The sequence below is a fragment of the Chlorocebus sabaeus genome, chromosome 5 (assembly GCF_047675955.1).
Source record: "Chlorocebus sabaeus isolate Y175 chromosome 5, mChlSab1.0.hap1, whole genome shotgun sequence".
Classification (NCBI taxonomy): domain Eukaryota; kingdom Metazoa; phylum Chordata; class Mammalia; order Primates; family Cercopithecidae; genus Chlorocebus; species Chlorocebus sabaeus.
This window is the reverse complement of record NC_132908.1, coordinates 64,051,836-64,072,532: the sequence shown is the minus strand read 5'-3', so window position 1 is coordinate 64,072,532 and position 20,697 is coordinate 64,051,836. Positions and strand designations below refer to the sequence as shown.

The 20,697-nt window shown below is 47.9% G+C and overlaps 1 protein-coding gene across 1 annotated transcript in view; it reads right to left on the bottom strand.

Moving 5' to 3' along the window:
- The window catches only part of PHAF1 (phagophore assembly factor 1), a 35,727-nt gene that overhangs the window by 1,741 nt on the left and 13,289 nt on the right, over positions 1–20,697 (bottom strand). Inside the window, exons 4-16 of the mRNA XM_007994015.3 lie at positions 19,591–19,674; positions 15,303–15,346; positions 14,113–14,192; positions 13,727–13,821; positions 12,346–12,443; positions 12,144–12,256; positions 6,788–6,921; positions 6,306–6,389; positions 2,694–2,776; positions 2,192–2,235; positions 1,650–1,693; positions 1,441–1,499; positions 412–484 (exon numbers count right to left, since the gene is read on the bottom strand). Of these exons, the coding sequence (XP_007992206.1) occupies positions 412–484; positions 1,441–1,499; positions 1,650–1,693; positions 2,192–2,235; positions 2,694–2,776; positions 6,306–6,389; positions 6,788–6,921; positions 12,144–12,256; positions 12,346–12,443; positions 13,727–13,821; positions 14,113–14,192; positions 15,303–15,346; positions 19,591–19,674 (1,035 nt within the window). The remainder of the gene's footprint in view (positions 1–411; positions 485–1,440; positions 1,500–1,649; positions 1,694–2,191; positions 2,236–2,693; positions 2,777–6,305; positions 6,390–6,787; positions 6,922–12,143; positions 12,257–12,345; positions 12,444–13,726; positions 13,822–14,112; positions 14,193–15,302; positions 15,347–19,590; positions 19,675–20,697) is intronic.

The following is a 20,697-nucleotide window of genomic DNA, read 5'->3' as shown; positions in this document are numbered from 1 at the left end:
CTGTTCTCCCAAGTCAGTAGGGCCTCCAGAGCCACTCACTCCCCTACAATGCATTCGTTCACATGCCACTGGAGGGCCCCCAACACCCTCAGGTGGGCCCCACTTTCCCTGTGGTTTCCCATGTGGCTATACTCATGTTTTCAGATAGAAACTTGGGATTCATTACCTCCCATCTTATTGGATACAGACCACTGCTTTGGCCTCTGTGACCCCAGATTTCTCAACATCATTTTTGAACCTTCACTGGTAAGTGTGGGGAGGCCAGACATGCAGCAGACAGGGTTGCTGGAGAAGGATGAATCTGCCCACTATGGCAGTTAGGCCCTCCCCAGTTTCACTCCATCATTCACCTGGCTCTGCCATGACCAGCAACCCCCTAGGCAGTTTATTTCTAGGGCTTCCACAGCTTACCTCAAAGATCATTCGCTGAAGACCAAAACAGAATGTGGAACCAAATGGGTTGGTGTTGTTTGGGGAGGAAGACCTGAGGCCAGAGAATTCAGAATTAGAGGGGCAGACAGAGGCCACAGCCTTGAAACAAGGGATCCAGTGTTTTCTGGGGTGTGGGATACTGGCCAGTAGTCTCATGGCTGTGAGTGTATGTCTGTTTCCCACACAGGCCTGCAAGGTCCTAGGGGTAGGGATGGCCTCACTCAACTCAGAATTGTACATACAGAACCCAACAGGGCACAAAAAGTTACTGTGGAACTAGACTAGGGTAGTGAGGAGTCAAGAAGGCTCTCTTGAGTGAGAGAATCTCAGGCAGCATGGCAACCAGGAATGGGGCTGTGGACGTCAGCAGGCAGCAGCTTTGATGGGAAAAAGACAGCCCAGGCCAGCCAGCCAAGCCCTCCTTCCTTATGAATTCATAACTAAAGGTGAGAAGGCCCCCTACCTGGAGGTAGGTTTGGGAGACGGGAGCTACCCCTGGGGACAGCCTCTCTAGCACAGGTGAACACAGAGAACAGTTGACTCACTCTTAATGTGGAATGGGGCAGGAATTATGCTTGTGGCAACACCAGAAACTTCTATAATTTTTTTTTTTTTTTTTTTTGAGACGGAGTCTCGCTCTTTCGCCCAGGCTAGACTGCAGTGGTGCTATTTCGGCTCACTGCAAGCTCCGCCTCCTGGGTTCACGCCATTCTCCTGCCTCAGCTTCCTGAGTAGCTGGGACTACAGGTGCCCACCACCACGCCCAGCTAATTTTTTGTATTTTCAGTAGAGACGGGGTTTCACTGTGTTAGCCAGGATGGTCTCGATCTCCTGACCTCGTGATCCGCCCGCCTCGGCCTCCCAAAGTGCTGGGATTACAGGCGTGAGCCACCACGCCTGGGCAACTTCTATAATTTTTAAGCAACATCCACTGTGCCAGGCTTCCCTGGGCTTTCTGGGCTCTGAGGAGTCAGGTGGGATGGCCAGGGACATCAAACTCCCGCTCACCTGTGCAGAACAACAGGCTTCTCCACAGGGTGGCCCAGGAGCTCCTGGATGTTGTCCCACTGCAAGAGGGACAGAGGGGAGCAGGGGTTAGTAGGGACATGAACATGCCTGTGACCAATGGCTGGCCTAGAGGACACAGCCCCATGCTGCCTGCAGGTTCATGTCCACCTCATTCTCAGGCTGTGCCAGGTAGGAAGATAGGTGCTCACCTTGCTGTAGGTCGTGCATGTTTCTGTCTGACCGTCTGCGTTTTCTGAAAGGAGAAGACAGCAGGGCAGATTGGTAACTGGCCCAGCCTACCTGTGGCCCCAGCCCTAGGCAGGATCCAGACCTGGTGTCCCTTTGCACTGGGGTTGGAGTACATGGGGAGGACTAACAGGCTGTTTTGGAGTTCCAGAGTGGAAGAGGATGGAGGGGTGAAGGGAGGTCAGTCAGGTGTGAGCTACACCAACTGGCAGTGGGTGGCAGGCAACAAGGATAGGCTGGGGGCCCCTGGATGATCATCTGTAGATAAGAAACTCCCCCCTCCACAGGCCAGCAATCCCACAGTCAAAGACAAAGGCCTCAAGGGCCTCTGGGAGACTCAGACCAAGAACACTGCAGCCCCCAGAACAATGAGTGCACCCCAGAGGAACTGAGGCCATGGGCAGAGGCTCTACACGCCCAACTACTGCTTCGATTTTTCTCCCTTCTCATAGTGGAAAACAGACTCTAAAACCCCTCCCTTACTCTGAGAGCTTTCACTACTCACCTTTCTTTATGGCTAGTGGGATCTTGAACTCACAGCGATGATAACTAGAGAGAAGGCAGATGGGTAAAGGCTAGGCCTCCTAGAAGGCCTGGCCACTCCCATATTCCAACCCCATACCCCAGGAGAAACAGAACCAAACACACCTGCCCAAAGACCTGGCTCTGAGCCCCTGACAGTGTTCATTGAGAGAGGCCAGATTTAGGCATGGAAGTCAAACAGAAAAGATCTTGGCCCTGGGGTCTGGAGAGCCTATGACCTTGGATGAGACATCAAGCTTTCTGAACTGATTTCCCTATTTATAAAATGGGTTCAAATAGAGAGATATAAGGCACTGGACCCTGTGCCAGGAACACAGCAAGCACTCAGGAAATTCACTTCCCATGAAACAGCAAGAATTCAGATGTAGATAAATTAGTGAACACCCAAAGCCACAAGCTCTTTCCTGGGGGTTTCAGTCCAAAACTCACTTTACAGAGGGGAAGGTACAGACAGGTGTACTCACATGTTGAAATTATAATGCCCAGGGTAATTGGTGTGTAGAACAAACTTCTTCACTTTGTGTGTATTCGCATCAAAGAGGATGTCCTGGAATAGAAAACAAGGGTACTCAAGGAGGGAATGTTACTGAGGCAGGGCAGAGGCCTTTCCAAGGGCATGCCCAACTTGGGACATCCACTCCACTCCACAGTGAGAATGCCTGCAGGCATCACCTTTCTTCCAGACAACAGTCCAGGGGACAGGCCAACCAGCTTTTAGACATTTTCTTTTCTTTTTTTTTTTTTTAGACAGAGTCTCACTGTATCACCGAGACTGGAGTGCAGTGGCACCATGTCAACTTACTGCAACCTCCGTCTCCTAGGTTCAAGCAATTCTCCTGCCTCAGCCTCCCGAGGAGCTGGGATTACAGGTGCTCACCACCACGCCTAGCTAGTTTTTTTTTTTAAATTTTTTATTTTTAGTAGAGACGGGGTTTCACCATGTTGACTAGGCTAATGAAGTGGGGACCCAACCATCTACAGACCTGACAGGCACAGGGGCTGCAGCTACCAGTTCTTAGAAACAAAAACGTAAGGGAGATCCTTCCTGCCAATGGCACCTGATAAAAAAAATCTAACTGAGAGCAGATTTTGGCTCTAAGGCTACCAAGAAGATTGAGAGTCACTTTTTTTTTTTTTTTTTTTTTTGAGACGGAGTCTCACGTATGTCGCCCAGGCTGGAGTGCAGTGGCATGATGTCGGCTCACTGAAACCTCTGCCTCCTGGGTTCAAGCAATTCTCCTGCCTCAGCCTCCCCAGTAGCTGAGAATACAGGCGCACACTACCATGACCGGCTAGTTTTTGTAATTTTAGTGGAGATGGGGGTTTCACCATATTGGTCAGGCTGGTCTCGAACTCCTGACCTCAGGTGATCCACCCACCTTGGCCTCACAAAGTGCTGGGATTACAGGCGTGAGCCACCATGCTGGCCAAGTCACCTGGTTCTTGGCTCAAGGCCACCTGACTATTCTGAATTCCACGATCCATCAGACCCTCCTGGCTTCCATTACACACTCTGTGGGAGTCAGCAACTCCAGGAACTGAAGTTAGAGCCTGACCTCTTTCCAGGACTTGGACCTGGATTTGATGCCACCCAGTGAATATTTCCCTCCTATCCCCTACCCTTCCCAGCTTCATATCCATCTAACTGCTTGGGCCTGTGACCTCAGGGTCACCTCTGACTCTACCCCCGTACCCACAGCCAACTAAGTCCTACTGTGGCCAGTCCCTTCTCTCCATCTTCCCTGTCACCTATTGATGGCAGCAATGGCCCATCTGGAGTGGCCGCTGCGAGGATGCTGACTGCAGCAGGAGAAGTGTGGCCAGGACCTCTGTTTTCCCATAGAACTGTGCAGAGTCTGTGGGAACTGGGAACAGGTGAGAGCCCTGCCCTCTACTGAGTTGGCAGGGCAGGAGCCCATGATCCTCGGTGTAGCTGCAGCCTCCCAGCTGCAGCTCCAGACCCTGGCATCCCTGCACTCTCAGGGCCCCAGAAGGCCCCTTGTCCTGGCAGGCTTGAAAGTGTCTGCTTCCACTCCCTAGCCTCTCCCCACTCCCGGTGCCTGCTCTGGGGAGGAGCAAAGTTGTGGCTGAGCCCAGGCGCTGTCACAACCTGGCTGGGAGTTAACATGCTCAGGGGGGCACTGACACACACTAGCCCCCTGCTGCCTCGGCATGCACAGCATGGGCACCATGGATGGCATGTTGATGGCAGTAGGAAGCAGAAGGACTCCTGGGCGGAAAGGGCTGGGTCCCAGGTGAAACCCCACCTTCAAGCCAGGGATGGCCTAAGGCCTGGGGGCCGGGCTGCCAGCGCTGGGTAGAGTCTGTGGGTGGAGTGAGAATTTATGGTGCTTTTTGCGGGCCTGCTCATGGACCAATCAGCATGCACTTCCTCCCTTCTGAGCCCATAAAAACCCCGGATTCAGCCAGACTTGGACAGACGTCAAGACTACCAGCTGTGGGAAGGAGCTACCCACTTCAGGTCTCCTTGACTCCTCAGGACAACCTGCCTACAGAAAGAAGCTACCCACTATGAGTATTCTCTCTGCTGAGAGCTGGACACTCATAAGGACGACCTGCCTGTGGAAAGGAGCTGCCCACTATGGGTCTCCTCTGAACTGTTCTGTTGCTCAATAAAGCTCCTCTCCTTTTTGCTTACCCTCCAGCTGTTTGCATACCTCAATCTTCCTGGACGCAGGACAAGAACTTGGGACCCACTGAATGGTGGGACTGAAAGAAGTGTAACATAAATAGGGCTGAAATGCCCTGCCCCGCTTTCCCCATTGCGAGCAACAAGAAGAGCTGCAGCCCTTCAGGAAGCCCAGACCTAGGAGCTCCCCGAGCCAGAGCTGTGACACCCTGTTTGGGGCTCTGTGGTTCCTGGTGTCTCCAAGCTTCCGGGCCTCACTGTGTTCTCCTTGTCCAGACACAGGTGCCAGCAATGGAAGCTGCTTGCAGTACATGTGATCTAGCCTTACCCTTACATGGAGCCGGTGCCTATGCTGGCGCCTGGAGCTGCTCGCCCCACCACAGCAGTCAGCGTGCGTGGCTGGGCGCAGTGGCCGGACGCCACATTCACTCGCTCACACCCCTTGCCATTCCATGCCTGGTTTGCCCTTGGCAGGCATGGGATCCAGGCCGGTAGCGTGAGCCAAGCGCAGCCTGCCAGGCTGAGTGAGCGGAATGAGCCCAGTGGGACCAAGCAAAAATTGGGGCAAAGGCGCCACCGGCCACAGAAGTTTCCAGCTGGAAAAGCAACACCCTAAAGTTCTCGAGATACTATCATCACTGGCCCTTGAACCAGAGGTCCAGCTGCAACAGCACTGTTCCCTCCTGCCGCCATCCTACTCTCAGGAGTTCATGACCCGACAGCAGCTACACTACTACTCTTGGCTCCTGTGTTTGGTCTTTCCCACTTGGAGAGACTCAGTCTCTCCTCACTCCCTCTCTGGAATCTACTCTTTGCTGCCTCAGGACCTCAGACCCTTGAAAACTCAAAGGTTACAAGACCCATGGTCCAGGCCAGCCCTGCCCTCTGAGATGTTTCCTGCTGAAACACTGTTTACACAATCATTTCTCATGTCTGCATCTTACCCACCAGCTGGACTGTCCGCACTGGCCAGCTACCAGCTACATCCAGCTCCCTGGGTCTAGAGCACAGGGATACAGCAATGCCTCTGGGGTGTCCTCTAAAAATACACAAGCACACCTCACTGTCTCCAAGCCTTTTCAGTCTCCATTTTGTGACTCAAGACGACGGTCCTATGCTTTACAAAAGGGTAGTTCCCCAAACAGCTTAATCTAAATGATTTCCAAGGCCTCCATCTGTGGAACATATTTCCCTCAGAAAAGAAGTCAATATGTACCAGGGAACCTGGCGTTCCTGAGCAATCCTGGTTGCAGGAAAGGCCTACTTTGGAGTACCAGAGCCTATGCAAAACAACCCTGGGCAAAGCCAGCTGGCACTAGGTTCTCCAATGCCCATGGTTCCAGCTGCATGTGGACACACAAATCTGCAAAAGTGCACTGTCCACCCCAACAGAAATGAAGGGCTTCTCTGAGGAATCACAACTTACCACTCCAAGAGTGAAGTAGTTAAAAAAGTAGTCATTGCACTTCGATGGAACTTGTTTATGAGGGGAAGGAGAATGAATTTTCATCTGTAGGGAAAAAATAACCATAAATTAAAATCCATCCCTCTAATATAGTTCTGGATTAACATAAAGTCTACAAATTGTGCCCGTAACATTAAGCTGCGGTACAAGCAAGAGTGTGGGGAGTCTCAGCTCCTAGTGCTGACCAATCTAGGAGGAGAGGGGGCCAGCTGTCATTGATTATGGACTGCCTTGGTCTCCAAGGAAAGGTAGGCACTGTGGAGAGGGACAGAGTCAGGGTAATTAGACTACAGGGGTTAGAAAACAGTTTTCAATTTACTTTACCATTAGCTTTAATTAGAACAACTTCTATGGGAAAATAGCAAACAGTTTACATTTACTCAATATTAAATTGGTGTTGATTTAAAAAAAGAGGGAGAGAGACTGCAACATAATTCCCCTACCTTGTCTTCTGATTTATAGAAGACTTTGTGTGGAGAGCCAAGCATGCTAAGAACATCTTGGCAGGAATCACCAAAATACACTGAACGTTCAAATACCCGCATCTTGGCATCTGCTAATAGGCCAGGTCCACAACCTGCAAAAAACAAGAGAGAGGTTGTCAGGTTATGGTTAGGACCAGAGACCCTCTCTGGGGGCCCCAGAGAAGCTACTGGCTTCATGCTACATTATTAGGTCTGGCAAGGGGCAAGACTGCATGTAAGCAGAAACATCAGGTCACCAGGGCTTAAGACTATACAGGAGATCACTATCTATTCAAAATAATGCCAGGGACTTACTCAATCCCCCACATGTGACATGAAGCTCTGAAGACTTCATTCACTTATTCATTCACTAACTATTTTATTGCCTACCATGTGCTAGGACATTGTGCTAGATGTTGAAGAAACAAAAGTGAACAAAAGCAGTGCAGTTTCTGACCAGACATGGTGGCTCACTCCTGTAATCCCAGCACTTTGGGAGGCCAAGGTGGATGGATTGTTTGAGGTCAGAGTTCGACACCAGCCTGGGCAACATGGTGATACCCTGTCTCTACAAAAACATACAAAAATTAGCTGGGCATGGTGTTGGGTGTCTGTAGTCCCAGCTACTTGGGAGGCTGAGGTGGGAGGATCACTTGAGCCCGGGATGCAGAGGTTGCAGTGAGCCAAGATCACACCACTGCACTCTAGACTGGGTGACAGAGACAGACTCAAAAAAAAAAAAAAAAAAGGCAGTGCTGTTTCTTCCCCATAAGCTCCATCACTGGAGCTTATGTGTGCTGGAGAAGACCTTAATCAGATCATCACACAACTATGGTAAGATGCAAAGATTTATGTTAAGAGGTACTTCTTGGCCGGGTGCGGTGGCTTCTGCCTATAATCCCAGCACTTTGGGAGGTCAAGCGGGGTGGATTGCTTGAGCTTAGGCATTCAAGACCAGCCTGGGCAACATGGTGAAACCCTGGCTCTACAAAATATAATACAAAAATTAGCTAGGTGTGGTGGCACATTTCTGCAGTCCTAGCTACTTGGGAGGCTAAGGTGGGAGGATCACTTGAGCACCGGAGGCAGAGACTGCAGTGAGCTAAGATCACACCACTGCATTCCAGCCTGGGTAACAGAGTGAGACACTGTCTTTAAAAAAAAAGAAACAAAAGAAAAGAAAAGAAAAAGAAAAAAAAGATACAAAAGTACTCTCAATGGTAACCCCTAATAGAGACACTGAACCTCTAAGACTGCTCTATCAACAAGTAGAGTGAAACATGCATTACTTGACTCCCTAATTCTACAAAAACACCTGACAGAGCCCTCCAACCCAGACAAGAGCCATTATCACTCAAAAGGGACAAAGCAGCTAAGTAGAGGAATAAAAGACCTTCTGATTTGCCAAAAGTTTATTCTTTGGGAAGAACCTTTAAGCTCTGACTTTTTCTAATACAACATTTCAGAAATGATTACAGTTAATGACACACACACAAACACACAGATGTAGAAGTGGTTGTAGCACAGTAATAGACACACCAACAGTAAACATTTCCCCATTTTGTGGAGGGGGAGACAAGGCGTTTTGCTCCCAGCCCCCAGCAAAAAAAAAAAGGAAGCAAAGAATCTGAAAAGGATTGTAATTCCTGGTGCCATGATAATCACTGACACCATCTTACTCAGCACAAGGCTTTACAGCTGTCAAAGTTCTCTCATGTGTAACAATCCATTTGCTATATACAGAAGGTTTAGAGAACCCAAATCTGAAATAACTAGGTACTGAGTTCAACTAACCCAAGAATCTCTATTCTCAGCGAGTATACACTGAGGGGCAAATAAAGGCTTAGGCAAGCCTGGGTGACCTATAGAACCCACCAAAAGTCCTGTCAAGCTGGACTGTGGGCCCAAAGTATCCAGTGGCCTAACACATTTCTTCAGGTGCCAGATACGTGTGGATGACAGATGGGGGCTGCAGGGAAGGAACCCTTTACAGGTGAGTCTTCTCTTTTGTCTCCCTCTGCTTGAAGTATATCCAGGTAGAATTACCCCCAGTTTCAGGCTACTTTTTAGATTGTGATTCCCCAGAGTGTATCTTTCTACAAATTATTGTGGAGACCCAGATGGCTGAACTGACTCCCTGCATTAAAACCATCACTGCAGCCATATTCCATAAGGAAGGATATGAGAAATGAGTGGGTCAAGAAACTTGTGCTTGCCACAGGAAACTCTCAGTGAAGACGATAACCCTCTGAGGCCCTGACTTAACAAATCGTTTGCCCTGCTGACAGTGTAAGCAGTGAGCAGTGTGACTGCTAGGAATGTGCTGTACAAGGTGGCAGACATAATCGGCTGGGAGTCCACCCTTAACAGGCTCCTCCTGCTGTCATCTGGGATGATTAATGACCCTGGTCCTTGACCACCCTGCTGTTTCAAGCAGTGATCCTCTTGGGCAAAAACATACTAAATCACTTGACCTTGCTGTCACATCTCAATTCTCTCAAAAACAATGGCTCATGCTGGGCGTGGTGGCTCACACCTGTAATCCCAGCACTTTGGGAGGCTGAGGCGGACAGATCACTTGATGTCAGGAGTTTGAAACCAGCCTGGTCAATATGGTGAAACCCCATCTCTACTAAAAATACAGAAATTAGCCTGGCGTGGTGGTACACGTCTGTAATCCCAGATACTTGGGAGGCTGAGGCATAAGAATTGCTTGAACCCAGAAGGTAGAGGTTGCAGTGAGCTGAGATCGTGCCACTCCACTCTAGCCTCAAAAAATAACAATGACAACAACAAAAATCCCAAAACCACAGCTCAAGTGTGATACTCCTTTAAGTGGCTGTTCTGTCTTGGCTAGAAAATCACATTTTAAGAAATTCTTAACCTGGAGGTTGTGAACTATCTAATCATTCACAGAAGTGCGCTCAGAGTTTATATACCAGATTCTTAATAATTAAGACCCATTTGGGAGGCTGAGGTGGGAGGACCGCTTAAGGCTAGGAGTTTGAGACCAGCCTGGGCAACACAGGGAGACCACATGTCTACAAAAAAATAGAATTAACTGAGTGTGGTGGTGGTGTGCACCTGTAGTCTCAGTTTCTTTGGAGGCTGAGGCAGGAGGATTCCTCGTACCCAGGAGTTAAAGGCTGCACTTAGCTATGATGGTGCCACCGCATTCCAGCTTGGGTGACAGCGGGAGACCATGTCTCAAATAAAGAAAAAAGCAGCAAAAAAACCGCCCAAAAAAACCAAAAAAAAACAATGCCTCAGAGACTGATGCAGGAAAACAAATGCTGGTTGGTTAGGCTATGAGCTCCATGAAGGTTCTCAGCTATCTTTATGGGAACAAACTCCACACTGAAGCTCCCAGTCCCATTAAGCACAATTCACAACCAAAAGCAGCCGACATTGGCCAGGCATGGGAAAGTCACAAAATGAGGCATGGATCCTGGAGGGACCAGCTACTGAAGGTGGCAACTCTTTTTTTCTTTTTTTTGTAAGACGGGGTTTCGCTCTTGTTGCCCAGGCTAGAGTGCAATGGCGCTATCTCGGCTCACTGCAACCTCCGCCTTCCAGGTTCAAGCGATTCGCCCATCTTAGCCTTCTGAGTAGCTAGGATTACAGGCGCGCATTACCACGCCTGGCTAATTTTTGTATTTTTAGTAGAGATGGGGTTTCATCATATTGGTCAGGCTGGTCTTGAACTCCTGACCTCAGGTAATCCGTCTGCCTTGGCCACCCAAAGTGCTGGGATTACAGGCATGAGCCACTGCGCCTGGCCAACTCTGTCTTTTCGTTGTTGTTGTTGTTGCTCGTGGTTGGCAAAACTCTTGACAAAGTGTGGCCAAACCACAATTCAACAAGTCCCGTCTGCTTGCCTATGTTGAGAACTTGGCATTAAGGGTAGAAAAAGGGAGCCAGGCATGGTGGTGCGTGCCTGTAGCCTACTCAGGAGGTTAAGGCAGGACTGCTTGAGTCCAGGAGTTCAAGGCCACAGTATTCCACTGCAGCACACAGGTCTCGGCAATACAGGGAGAAAAGCTGGGTGTAGCAGCTTGCACCTGTAATCCCAGCACTTTGGAAAGCCAAGGAGGGAGGATTCATTGAGCCCGGGAGTTCAAGACCATTCTGGGTAACACAGAAAGACCCATCTCTACATACACAAAAATTAACTGGGCATGGTAGCACGTGCCTATGGTCCTAGCTACTGGGGAGAGGCTTAGGTGAGATCACTTGAGCCCAGGAGTTTTGAGGCTGCAGTAAGCTATGATCACACCACTGCACTACAGCCTGGATGACAGAATGAGACTATCTCTTTTAAAACAAAACAAAACAAAACAAAACAAAACAAAACAAAACAAAAGGTAGAAAAAAGGGGAGAGCTGGCCAGGTGCAGTGGCTCATGCCTGTAATCCAGCACTTTGGGAGGCCGAGGCGGGCGGATCATGAGGTCAGGAGTTCGAGACCAGACCAACATGGTGAAACCCCGTCTCTACTAAAAATACAAAAATTAGCTGGGTGTGGTAATGCGCGCCTGTAATCCCAGCTACTTGGAAGGCTGACGCAGGAGAATCGCTTGAATCTGGGAGGCAGAGGTTGCAGCAAGCTGAGATCGCACCACTGCACTCCAGCCTCAGCGACAGAGCAAGACACTGTCTCAAAAAAAAGAAAAAAAGGAAAAAGGGGAGAGTAGTAGCACTGCAACCCACAGGATGCATCTTCAGGAAACACTTGGGAACTGCCACGAAGCTATATAAGCACACAGCAGGCCTATGTGCATGCTGAGAGAAGCAGTGCTGTTGCTTATTAAGATTTGCTAATTAAAGACTATGTCCAGTCCCTTGATAAAACAAAAGCTTTAACCATAAACATCTGCATAATTTGTCTTCTACCAACTATGTGGCAATGGACTGAATGCTTTTGTTCCCCTAAAATTCATATGTTGAAATCCTAACCCCCAAAGTGATGGTATTAGGAGGGGAGGGCTTTGGGAGGTGATTACATTATGGAAGCAGAGACCTCAGGATTGAGATCAGTGCCATTACAAAACAGACTCCACGGAGTTAGCTAGCCCCTTGCACCATATGAGGAAGTCTCTTCTATGAACTAGGCTGCAGGCGCATCCAGATACTGAATCTGCCAGTGCTTTGATCTTGGACTTCCCAGCCTCCAGAACTGTAAGAAATACATTTCTGTTGTTTAGCAGCCACTCAGTTTATGGTATTTTGTTACAGCAGCCTGAATGGACTAAGACACATCCTAAACACATGGGATTTTAGACTGTCTCAACATAGGTATAATGGGGAATGTACCAACCTCAAAGCCAGTCACTGACCTGCAGCAAGTAGCCGAAGTCGTAAACCTGCAGGTCCAGTTCCATCTCGAAGAACATCTACACTCTCAGCATACACATTGCCCAGGAAACAGCTCAGAGGCATTATGGGAGCCCTGGGGACAGGCACAGAATGAGCAGAGGCTTGGTTCTTTCTCCTAGGCAGCCCAGGCCTTAGCATGAAACTCATGCTCCTTACACTTACTTGGTATCCTGTAGGCTGTTGCCACTGTAGATATACATTCGTTTTACAGTTGCTCCATGGGGTATCTGGAGAGAAGCCAGGCCATGGGCAAAATTGGGCTGCAAACAAAGGTCAAGAGTTTTACTTAGGGCACTACAGGTCATGGGACTCAGGCTCTGGTCTTCCCTGTCACTCATGGTCTTCAAGAGCTGCTCAGGTCAAAGGGTCCAAAGCGCATCCTCAAACCTGGCTGTCTGGCTCTGGGTCAGTAAACTCCCCAAAACCATGCAAGTCCACCTTTAATTCTGCTTGGTTTTCCTTTCCTTTTCTTTTTCTTTTTTTTTTTTTGAGACAGAGTCTCACTCTGTTGCCCAGGCTGGAGTACAGTGGCATGATCTCAGCTCACTGCAACCTCCACCTCCCAAGTTCAAGTGATTCTCCTGCCTCAGCTTCCTGAGTAGCTAGGACTATAAGCATGCACCACCACAACCGGCTAACTTTTTGAGATGGAGTCTTGCTCTGTCACCTAGGCTAGAGTGCAGTGGCACAATCTCGGCTCACTGCAAGCTCCGCCTCCCAGGTTCATGCCATTCTCCTGCCTCAACCTCCTAAGTAGCTGGGACTACAGACGCCCGCTACCATGCCCAGTTAATTTTTTTTGTATTTTTAGTAGAGACAGAGTTTCACCATGTTAGCCAGGATGGTCTCGATCTCCTGACCTCATGATCCGCCCACTTCGGCCTCCCAAAGTGCTGGGATTACAGGCGTGAGCCACTGCGCCCGGCCTTTTTTTTTTTTTTTTTAATATTTTTGGTAGAGACAGGGTTTCACCATGTTGGCCAAGCTGGTCTCCAACTCCTGACCTCAAGTGATCCTCCCGCCTTGGCCTCCCAAAGTGCTGAAATTACAAGCGTGAGCTACCACACCCGGTCAGTTTTCCTTTTCTTCATAGGGGAAAATGCAGAAATGCTTCCTTAATTAAAATAAGCATTACGAAAGCTTATCATTTTCACAGCCCTAAGAATGAATGAAATGTTTGCAAAAATAAAGGTAATTGAAAATCCAGAGGATGAAATCTCCAAATTCTAGGTAACCAGGAAAACTGCTGATTAGGAGTTTGAAAATAAGGAATGAATGAACTTATCTCTGAAAAGTGAGCCTGACCTCACTCCATGGTGGCAAATATCCTCTTCCTGGGAATGCCAGCCTGAGCATTGTTCTTCCTCTGTCAGTCCCACCCACTCTGCCCCTTCCTTGTCCCGTAAAGAGCTCAAATACATGGAAACCAAAGAAAGTCTGCCTATCTAATACCCACTCCTCTATCCCCATCCCATGACACCATCTGCTGAGCCATACCACACAGACACTGGGCAACAAACACCAGGGGACAGGAAGGGCTAACCTCATACTTTGGAGCCTCGGTCCATGAGTCTAACTGAAAAGAGAAAGACAGTCCTCTGAAGTTGAGATGGAAGAGCTGCTCAGCGGAGTTGTACACTGTTGGGGGTGGGGGAGAAGAAAATAACATGGTTGACTGGCATCTGAAATGGCTAACATAAACCAGCCTGGCAGGGAGTAATGACTGACAACACCTTCCTTGTGGCTTGTTTCTGAACTGACCTACTAAGTTGAAAACAAGGGGGAGGATCTTTCCTTCACACCCAAGTACCAACCCCACAATCCTATGGGAGCCTGACTCCAGCAAGTGGGGTGGCATGGCACTACTGGGCAGGTTTATTGCTATGAACTGCCACTGATGACCAGAGGAATCAGATGGGCTTGGCTTACCTCCAGGATGGGTTGCGCCAAAAGACTGGTCAATCTGTTCAATGGTAGGAGCTATGGCCTGAGAATTAAAATGCACGCCGCTGAAAAACAAAAATATTTTTTAATACTAGGCTTCACAAGATGGGCTCACAGATCATGTGAGATGATAGTAGCTGGGAGAGTTATTTTTAAGATGCAGGCAGGTGAGTCTCTAATTATATCAAAATACAAAGTTTAATTAGAGAACTTTTAAGTAAGAGAATGAGGTCAGGAGAAGGTCAATTCTCATGAGGCTGATACACAGAGTTGATCCTCTGGGGCTTTAAGACACCAGTGACTCTTAAGAAGAGGGTAGAGAAGAGAAGCCACCAGACTCTGAGGTATGAAAGCCCCAGTAAAACTAAAAGACAACCAGAACCTGCAGGGGCCAGTGGTACCACACATTTGCTTGTCTACTCCTCTATCAGCAAAACTGCCTGAGCCTGCCCCAGGAATCAGGTCCTCTTCACACTCTCAAAAAGGGAAAGGGAAGCCAGTTAAGGAGACTTACTGAAAGGAGTATTCTATCGCTTGAACCCAGGAGGCAGAGGTTGCAGTGAGCCGAGATGGCGCCACTGCACTCCAGCCTGGGCGACAGAGAGAGACTCCGTCTCAAAAAAAAAAAAAAAAAAAAAAAAAAAGGAGTATTCTAGATTTTTAGATGGGGCATGCTGCCTTGCCATAATGGGGGATCAACAACTTTGGATTGTGCATGTCATTCCCGCTGTAATTCTAAAAAGTACATTAGAGCTCTAAAATGGTGGTCTCTTTGGCATTCTCTTCAGCACAGGATTTGAAGTCAGACCTATCTGGTTTGTACCACCTCTATTATTCATGAAAACATGAAAAGAGGTGATAAGAGAGGCTGTCAGGGGGAGGGCAGCTATGACCGAGGAGACTGTCACATCACCTCTGAGCTGAGGTCTGGCTTTGTTGAGTGGATTAAGTTAGATGACATATACGTGAAGTGTTAAACACATCACGTATTCTTAATGAGGTTTACTTCTCTTCTCCAGGAAACTGAGCAGGCTTGAAGGTTGCCTCAGGAAATCATGGCACCAGGCTGTAATTCACATCTGTGACAGATGTGAATCTTTACTAACTTAACGAAGGTAGTATATATGGACTGTCTATACCAAGTGTGACATATACCAGCAGGGGAGAAAACTTACCAATATTTTAACTTTACTTTAGTCAAATCATACACTTCGATCACCTAAAAAAAAGTTTAAGAGTTGTCAATGCTCTGAAGGTGATGAGAGACTAAAAACAATTAAAAATACATTTATAGAATAACTAGTAAAAAAAAAAAATCTATTACTAATAGAAATTTTATGGAAGCACTGCATGTTGTCTTTTGTTCTCATTTAAAATTTTTTTAAAAACTTTTTGTAGAGATAGAATCCTAGCAAAACTAAAAGACTATGTTGCCCAGGCTGGTCTCAAACTCCTGGGTTCATATGATTCTCCTGTCTTAGCCTTCCAAAGTGCTGGGATTACAAGCATGAGCCACCACAACAGTCCTTTGTTCTCATTTTGAAACTGAGGAGAAAACACACAGCATAACCTCCTCACCCTCTCCTAGTGGACTGCTCAACAGATGTCCATGGATGCTCTGGGTCAAGGCTCTTACATGCAATCCACTCCTGGGTCAGGCTGGAGCACACACCACCCTATAGGACAATGATCTCTTCTACAGACATGAAGCTTGTTAAAGCTCTGCTTTGGACACTAAGCTCCCTTCCTCCCATCTCATACTTTGCTGCATTTTAAAACCCAGGTCGGGTTGCTTTTGAAAATAGCTTATTTTCGCTGGGCACGGTGGCTCACGCCTGTAATCCCAGCACTTTGGGAGGCCCAGGTGGGTGGATCACATGAGGTCAGGAGTTCCAGACCAGCCTGACCAACATGGTGAAACCCTGTCTCTACTAAAAATACAAAAATGAGCTGGGTGTGGTGGCACACGCCTGTAATCCCAGCTACTCAGGAGGCTGAGGCAGGAGAACTGCTTGAACCCGAGAGTTGGAGCTTGCAGTGAGCCGAGATCACGCCACTTGCCCTCCAGCCTGTGCGACAGAGTGAGATGGATGGATGGATGGATGGATGGAAGGATGGCAGGGAGGGAGGAAGGAAAGAAGGAAGGAAGGAAGCTTATTTTGAAGTTGATTTTGTTTACAAAACAAAAAGATGGAGGGGGAGGTCTATCCTGTTAGAAAGCAAGCCATAATATTTGTCACACAAGTGTGACAGTATTCAGTTATGTCCCTGATGAAGAGGATCTGGTTGAAACAAGAAAGCCTCAGGACCTTTGTGAAGCTTGCTCTTTAACGGGTTCAGCCTCAGATGAAATTCAAAGAACTCAGGGCAGGGCAGAGATAAAGGAAAAGGCATCACCTAACACTCCGCCATCAGTGGTGCCAAGTAATAAGCACTATGAAGTCCTCCATGCAATGGTGTCAAGGGTTTGGCAGCCAGCAGCACAAGTAGGGGCTCAGAGCACTATCTACCATCCTCTAGCTGGGAGGTTTGGCTCTCATTGTGGAGACACAAGCAGAGCTGGCTCAATATGTCTGTCCTGCCAATCTGACCCTGATTGTGGAAGAGGCTGTGGGGCATTGTATGCAGGAATATCTGGCACTGCCACAGAAACTGAGACATAATAGATAGTAGGTTCACTTTTGGCCAGAGACCCTATCCCTAACTTTATTTAGAGACCACAACACTGAAACAAATCGGAAACTTCTTGCCTACAATGTAGCTCTTTTGATCCTATCTGCTAGAAAGAACTGCTCCCTCTGCTAGGCCATCACAGCACTGGAATGAACCCTTTCCTCCCTCCTTGTGTACTCTATTAACTGGTCCACTAAGTTAAGCCCCTTGAGGGACTCATTAATTTGCATAGGGAAGGTGTTTAATTCATGTTAGACAATTCTGCCTGGTGTGAAGCTTGAAAGCATGAAAAGAAGTGCCAGGAGGGGCTGTGGAAGGAAGGGCAGGGGAACAGCTATGATTCAGAAGATAGCCAGTGTCCCCTTCAGAATATCTGGGCATGGGAGTATACCATGCCAAACTGGCATGCCATTTCACTGAGGCTTGTCTAGCAGAGGGCCTCTACCTTCAGCCAGAAGGCTCATAGCAGGCGCAGGCACTCACCTCCCTCACTTCTATCCCTACAGCTGGCCAATCATCCCCCAAAGCTTCCCACCACCTGCCCTGTGCAAGTGAGCCTGTATGATGTTCCTCCTGTATCACTGGCACCCCACCTGCCAACAGCCATATAGATCCAACACATACAGGTGCTTCGACCCTGCCTGAACAACAGGAAAACAGTGGACCAGAGCTAATCACAGGGCACGAAGCAGTACTTGTGGCAATGGACCCAGAGTGCTGGCCATCCTGGAGTCCTTCATGTTACCAGGAGCATCAATAAGCAGATTTCATCTCTTGGAGCTTGCTGCACTACAGGGACAAGCCCCTGGGAAGGTTAAAGCCCATAATTTTCCACCTCTGGGCTACAGAAGCTCCTGATTTCCCCAGAGGGGATGAGATGTGGCAGCAGCCAAGATAAAAATGGAAAAGACGGGTGGCTGTAAAGGTTGTGACTTATAAAGCCTCATTCCACAGGGCTGTCTCTCTTAGGCTTGAGGCAAGGGGTGGGGAGCAACTGTAGGAGGCAGTATCAGAAGAGGCAGATTCTGAAGGTGTTGGATGGAAGGGCAGGAAGACAGGTCAGGTCACGCTGGTGCCAACCAAAAACATCTGGGTGATTACTTGCTCAGTTTCCAGAAGACTCAGGCAGGACCCCAGTCTCTCCTTCATGGGGATCCCACAGAAAGCAGAAGAGGATTGCCGGTTCGATTTTATCTCCTTTCCTATCCAAAGGTACTTCCCATTCCTCACACTTCTGTACATTTCTTCAGCTTTTCTCATTTATTTCCCAGACCCATCAACAGAGCCTAAGTGGTCAGCTACCACATATTGTCAATATTGAGTTAAAAGCCTGGCATCAGGTAGCCTACTTATCCTCTCTGTCCCTCGGTTGTCTTGCTAGTAAACAGTTCCTATTCACAGGCGTGTTAGGATTAAATTAGAAAATGCGTGTGAAACACCCAGCCATGTGCCTAGTATATACTAAGCACTCACTAAACGTATGACATTGTCTTCACCATGCTGTGATTCTGTGGGCTGCTGGCCATCCCTTTTGTTGCCTATTTAGGTTACTTCCAGCTTCTCATTACTATGAAATGCCATTACACTCTGGTGTCACATGACTAACCTGTGAGGCCCAGGCATTTATAAACAGAGTATATTATAAACAGACTGGGCTGGGTACGGTGGCTCACACCTGTAATCCTAACACTTTGGGAGGCCAAGGCAGGTGGATCATGAGGTCAAGAGATCGAGACCAGCCTGGCCAACATGGTGAAACCCTGTCTCTACGAAAAACACAAAAAATTAGCCGAGCGTGGTGGCACGCGCCTGTAGTCCCAGCTACTCAGGAGGCTGAGGCAGGAGAATTGCTTAAACCTGGGAGGCAGAGCTTGTAGTGAGCCAAGATTGCCCCACTGCATGCCAGCCTGGGCAACAGAGTGAGACTCTGTCTCAAAAAAAAAAAAAAAAAAGACTGGGCTGGGCGCGGGGGCTCATGCCTGTAATCCCAGCACTTTGGGAGGCTGAGGCGGGCAGATCACAAGGTCAAGAGTTCGAGACCAGCCTGGTCAACATGGTGAAACCCCGTCTCTACTAAAAATAAAAAAAATTAGCCAGGTGTGGTGGTGTGCACCTGTAGTCCCAGTTACTCAGAAGGCTGAGGCAGAAGATTGCTTGAACCCAGGAGGTGGAGGTTGCAGTGAGCCAAGATCGAGCCACTGCACTCCAGCCTGGGTGACAGAGCTAGACCTCATCTCAAACAAAACAAAATAAAACAAAAAAATAGACTGGACTGAAACAGGTATTAGCAAATTGCCCTCAAATGCCAATTAAGATAGCTCCACATATTAGTAAGTTGTTTTATTACATTTCCTCCTCAGGGTTAAAGAATCAACTCATTGCTGGTGTTATTAACCCAAGCCCCAGCATTCTAGGAAGAACAGTTTCCATTTTCTAACCAAGTTACAGTGTTTGACAAAAGAATAAAGTAAAATTATCTTGTTTTCCTGGACATGAAAGCCCCTTCCCCACAGCATGTTTCCCAAATCTTCAACACTCTTTCACCTTCCCCTCTGGAGCCTGGGAAAGCAGCTCTTCCCAGCCTCTTTCTGACCATCCCAACCACTTCCATTTTCCCTCTTTTTAGGGGAACGGGCACAGCTTCAGTTCCCTACATTGTAGTGATCTCTGAACTAAAGAAGTCCACACCTACTTATAAGTTTTTGAAACATCTCACAATAGCACATACTAATCAGCTCCAGAAAGACTGGCCCAGCTGGACATGAAACATTAGTTGTCATTTATAGTTACCTTAAGTCTCTGATTGAAAGCATCAAACAGTAGTTTGATCCCGTCCTGAGTCAGGTTAAGAATGAGGTCATGGCTTAGAGGAGACTACAAAACAAAAATAAAACACATTCTGAGTAACTGATTTATTCACTGAACACCTACTGAAAGCCTTACAATATAAATGCAACACACAGGGAATATCTAAGTGCAGGCAGTCCCTCTCTCCTCCAGCTAATGTGCTTGGAAACCAGAAAAAAACTGCTGCATGAATACATGGTGTTTTTTACTTCTAGCCTGCAGCTGCTGTTTCTTAATATCGGATGAAAAGAGCCTCTCCCTTCTGGGCTTGAGTAAAAATACCTGGGAAAAGGGACAAAGTTATATGAATATACAGGTCATTTTCCTTTCAGGATCCAGGGTCCACATATGCAGTATGAAGTTCATTGCCATCAAACCTACAGAGCAGTTGGTGAGGAATACACGTCATGTGAAAAGGCCTAGTCCAGGATCTAAACTCAGTAGATACTGCTTATGCCTATCAGCTGAACCTACATCCATTCACACTCGGGCTGTTTGTACCATCCACAGGCAACACATTTTTATTCTTTGATGGTTTAGATCAAATTCTAGGACAAAGAAATATACTGTGATCTGATTATGAGATGACCCTCTTATCCCTCTTCTCTCTCCCACCAACCTCCCATCCCATTTCATATGTGCTTCTTCCTGAAAAGCCTAAATCTAAGATCTAAAGAGTCACATTTCTGCATTTGCCCCCTCTGAATCCTGGGGGAGGGGAGTAGCAGAACAAAGCAGTGAATAGAACCCTGGTGACCTTAGGTAACTCTCAAAACTTCTCTAAGCTCTGGTTTCTTCATAGGAATACCTTCATCCCTTCCCTCCAGGGTTGCTAGGAGGACAGAGACAGTAGGTCAGAAAGCACCTAGCCCAATACCGAGCACACAGCACTCTCCTCTTGTGCCTGCCCCATCTGCGTGCTTCTGGTCCAATTCAATTAATTCAAGGATTCAATGTCTGAAGATTCTCCACAGCTCTGATCGAGGCTGCCCAATAGTAGAAAGAAAAACACCATCTAAAACCTCACCCTTCTTTAACACATAGCTGCTC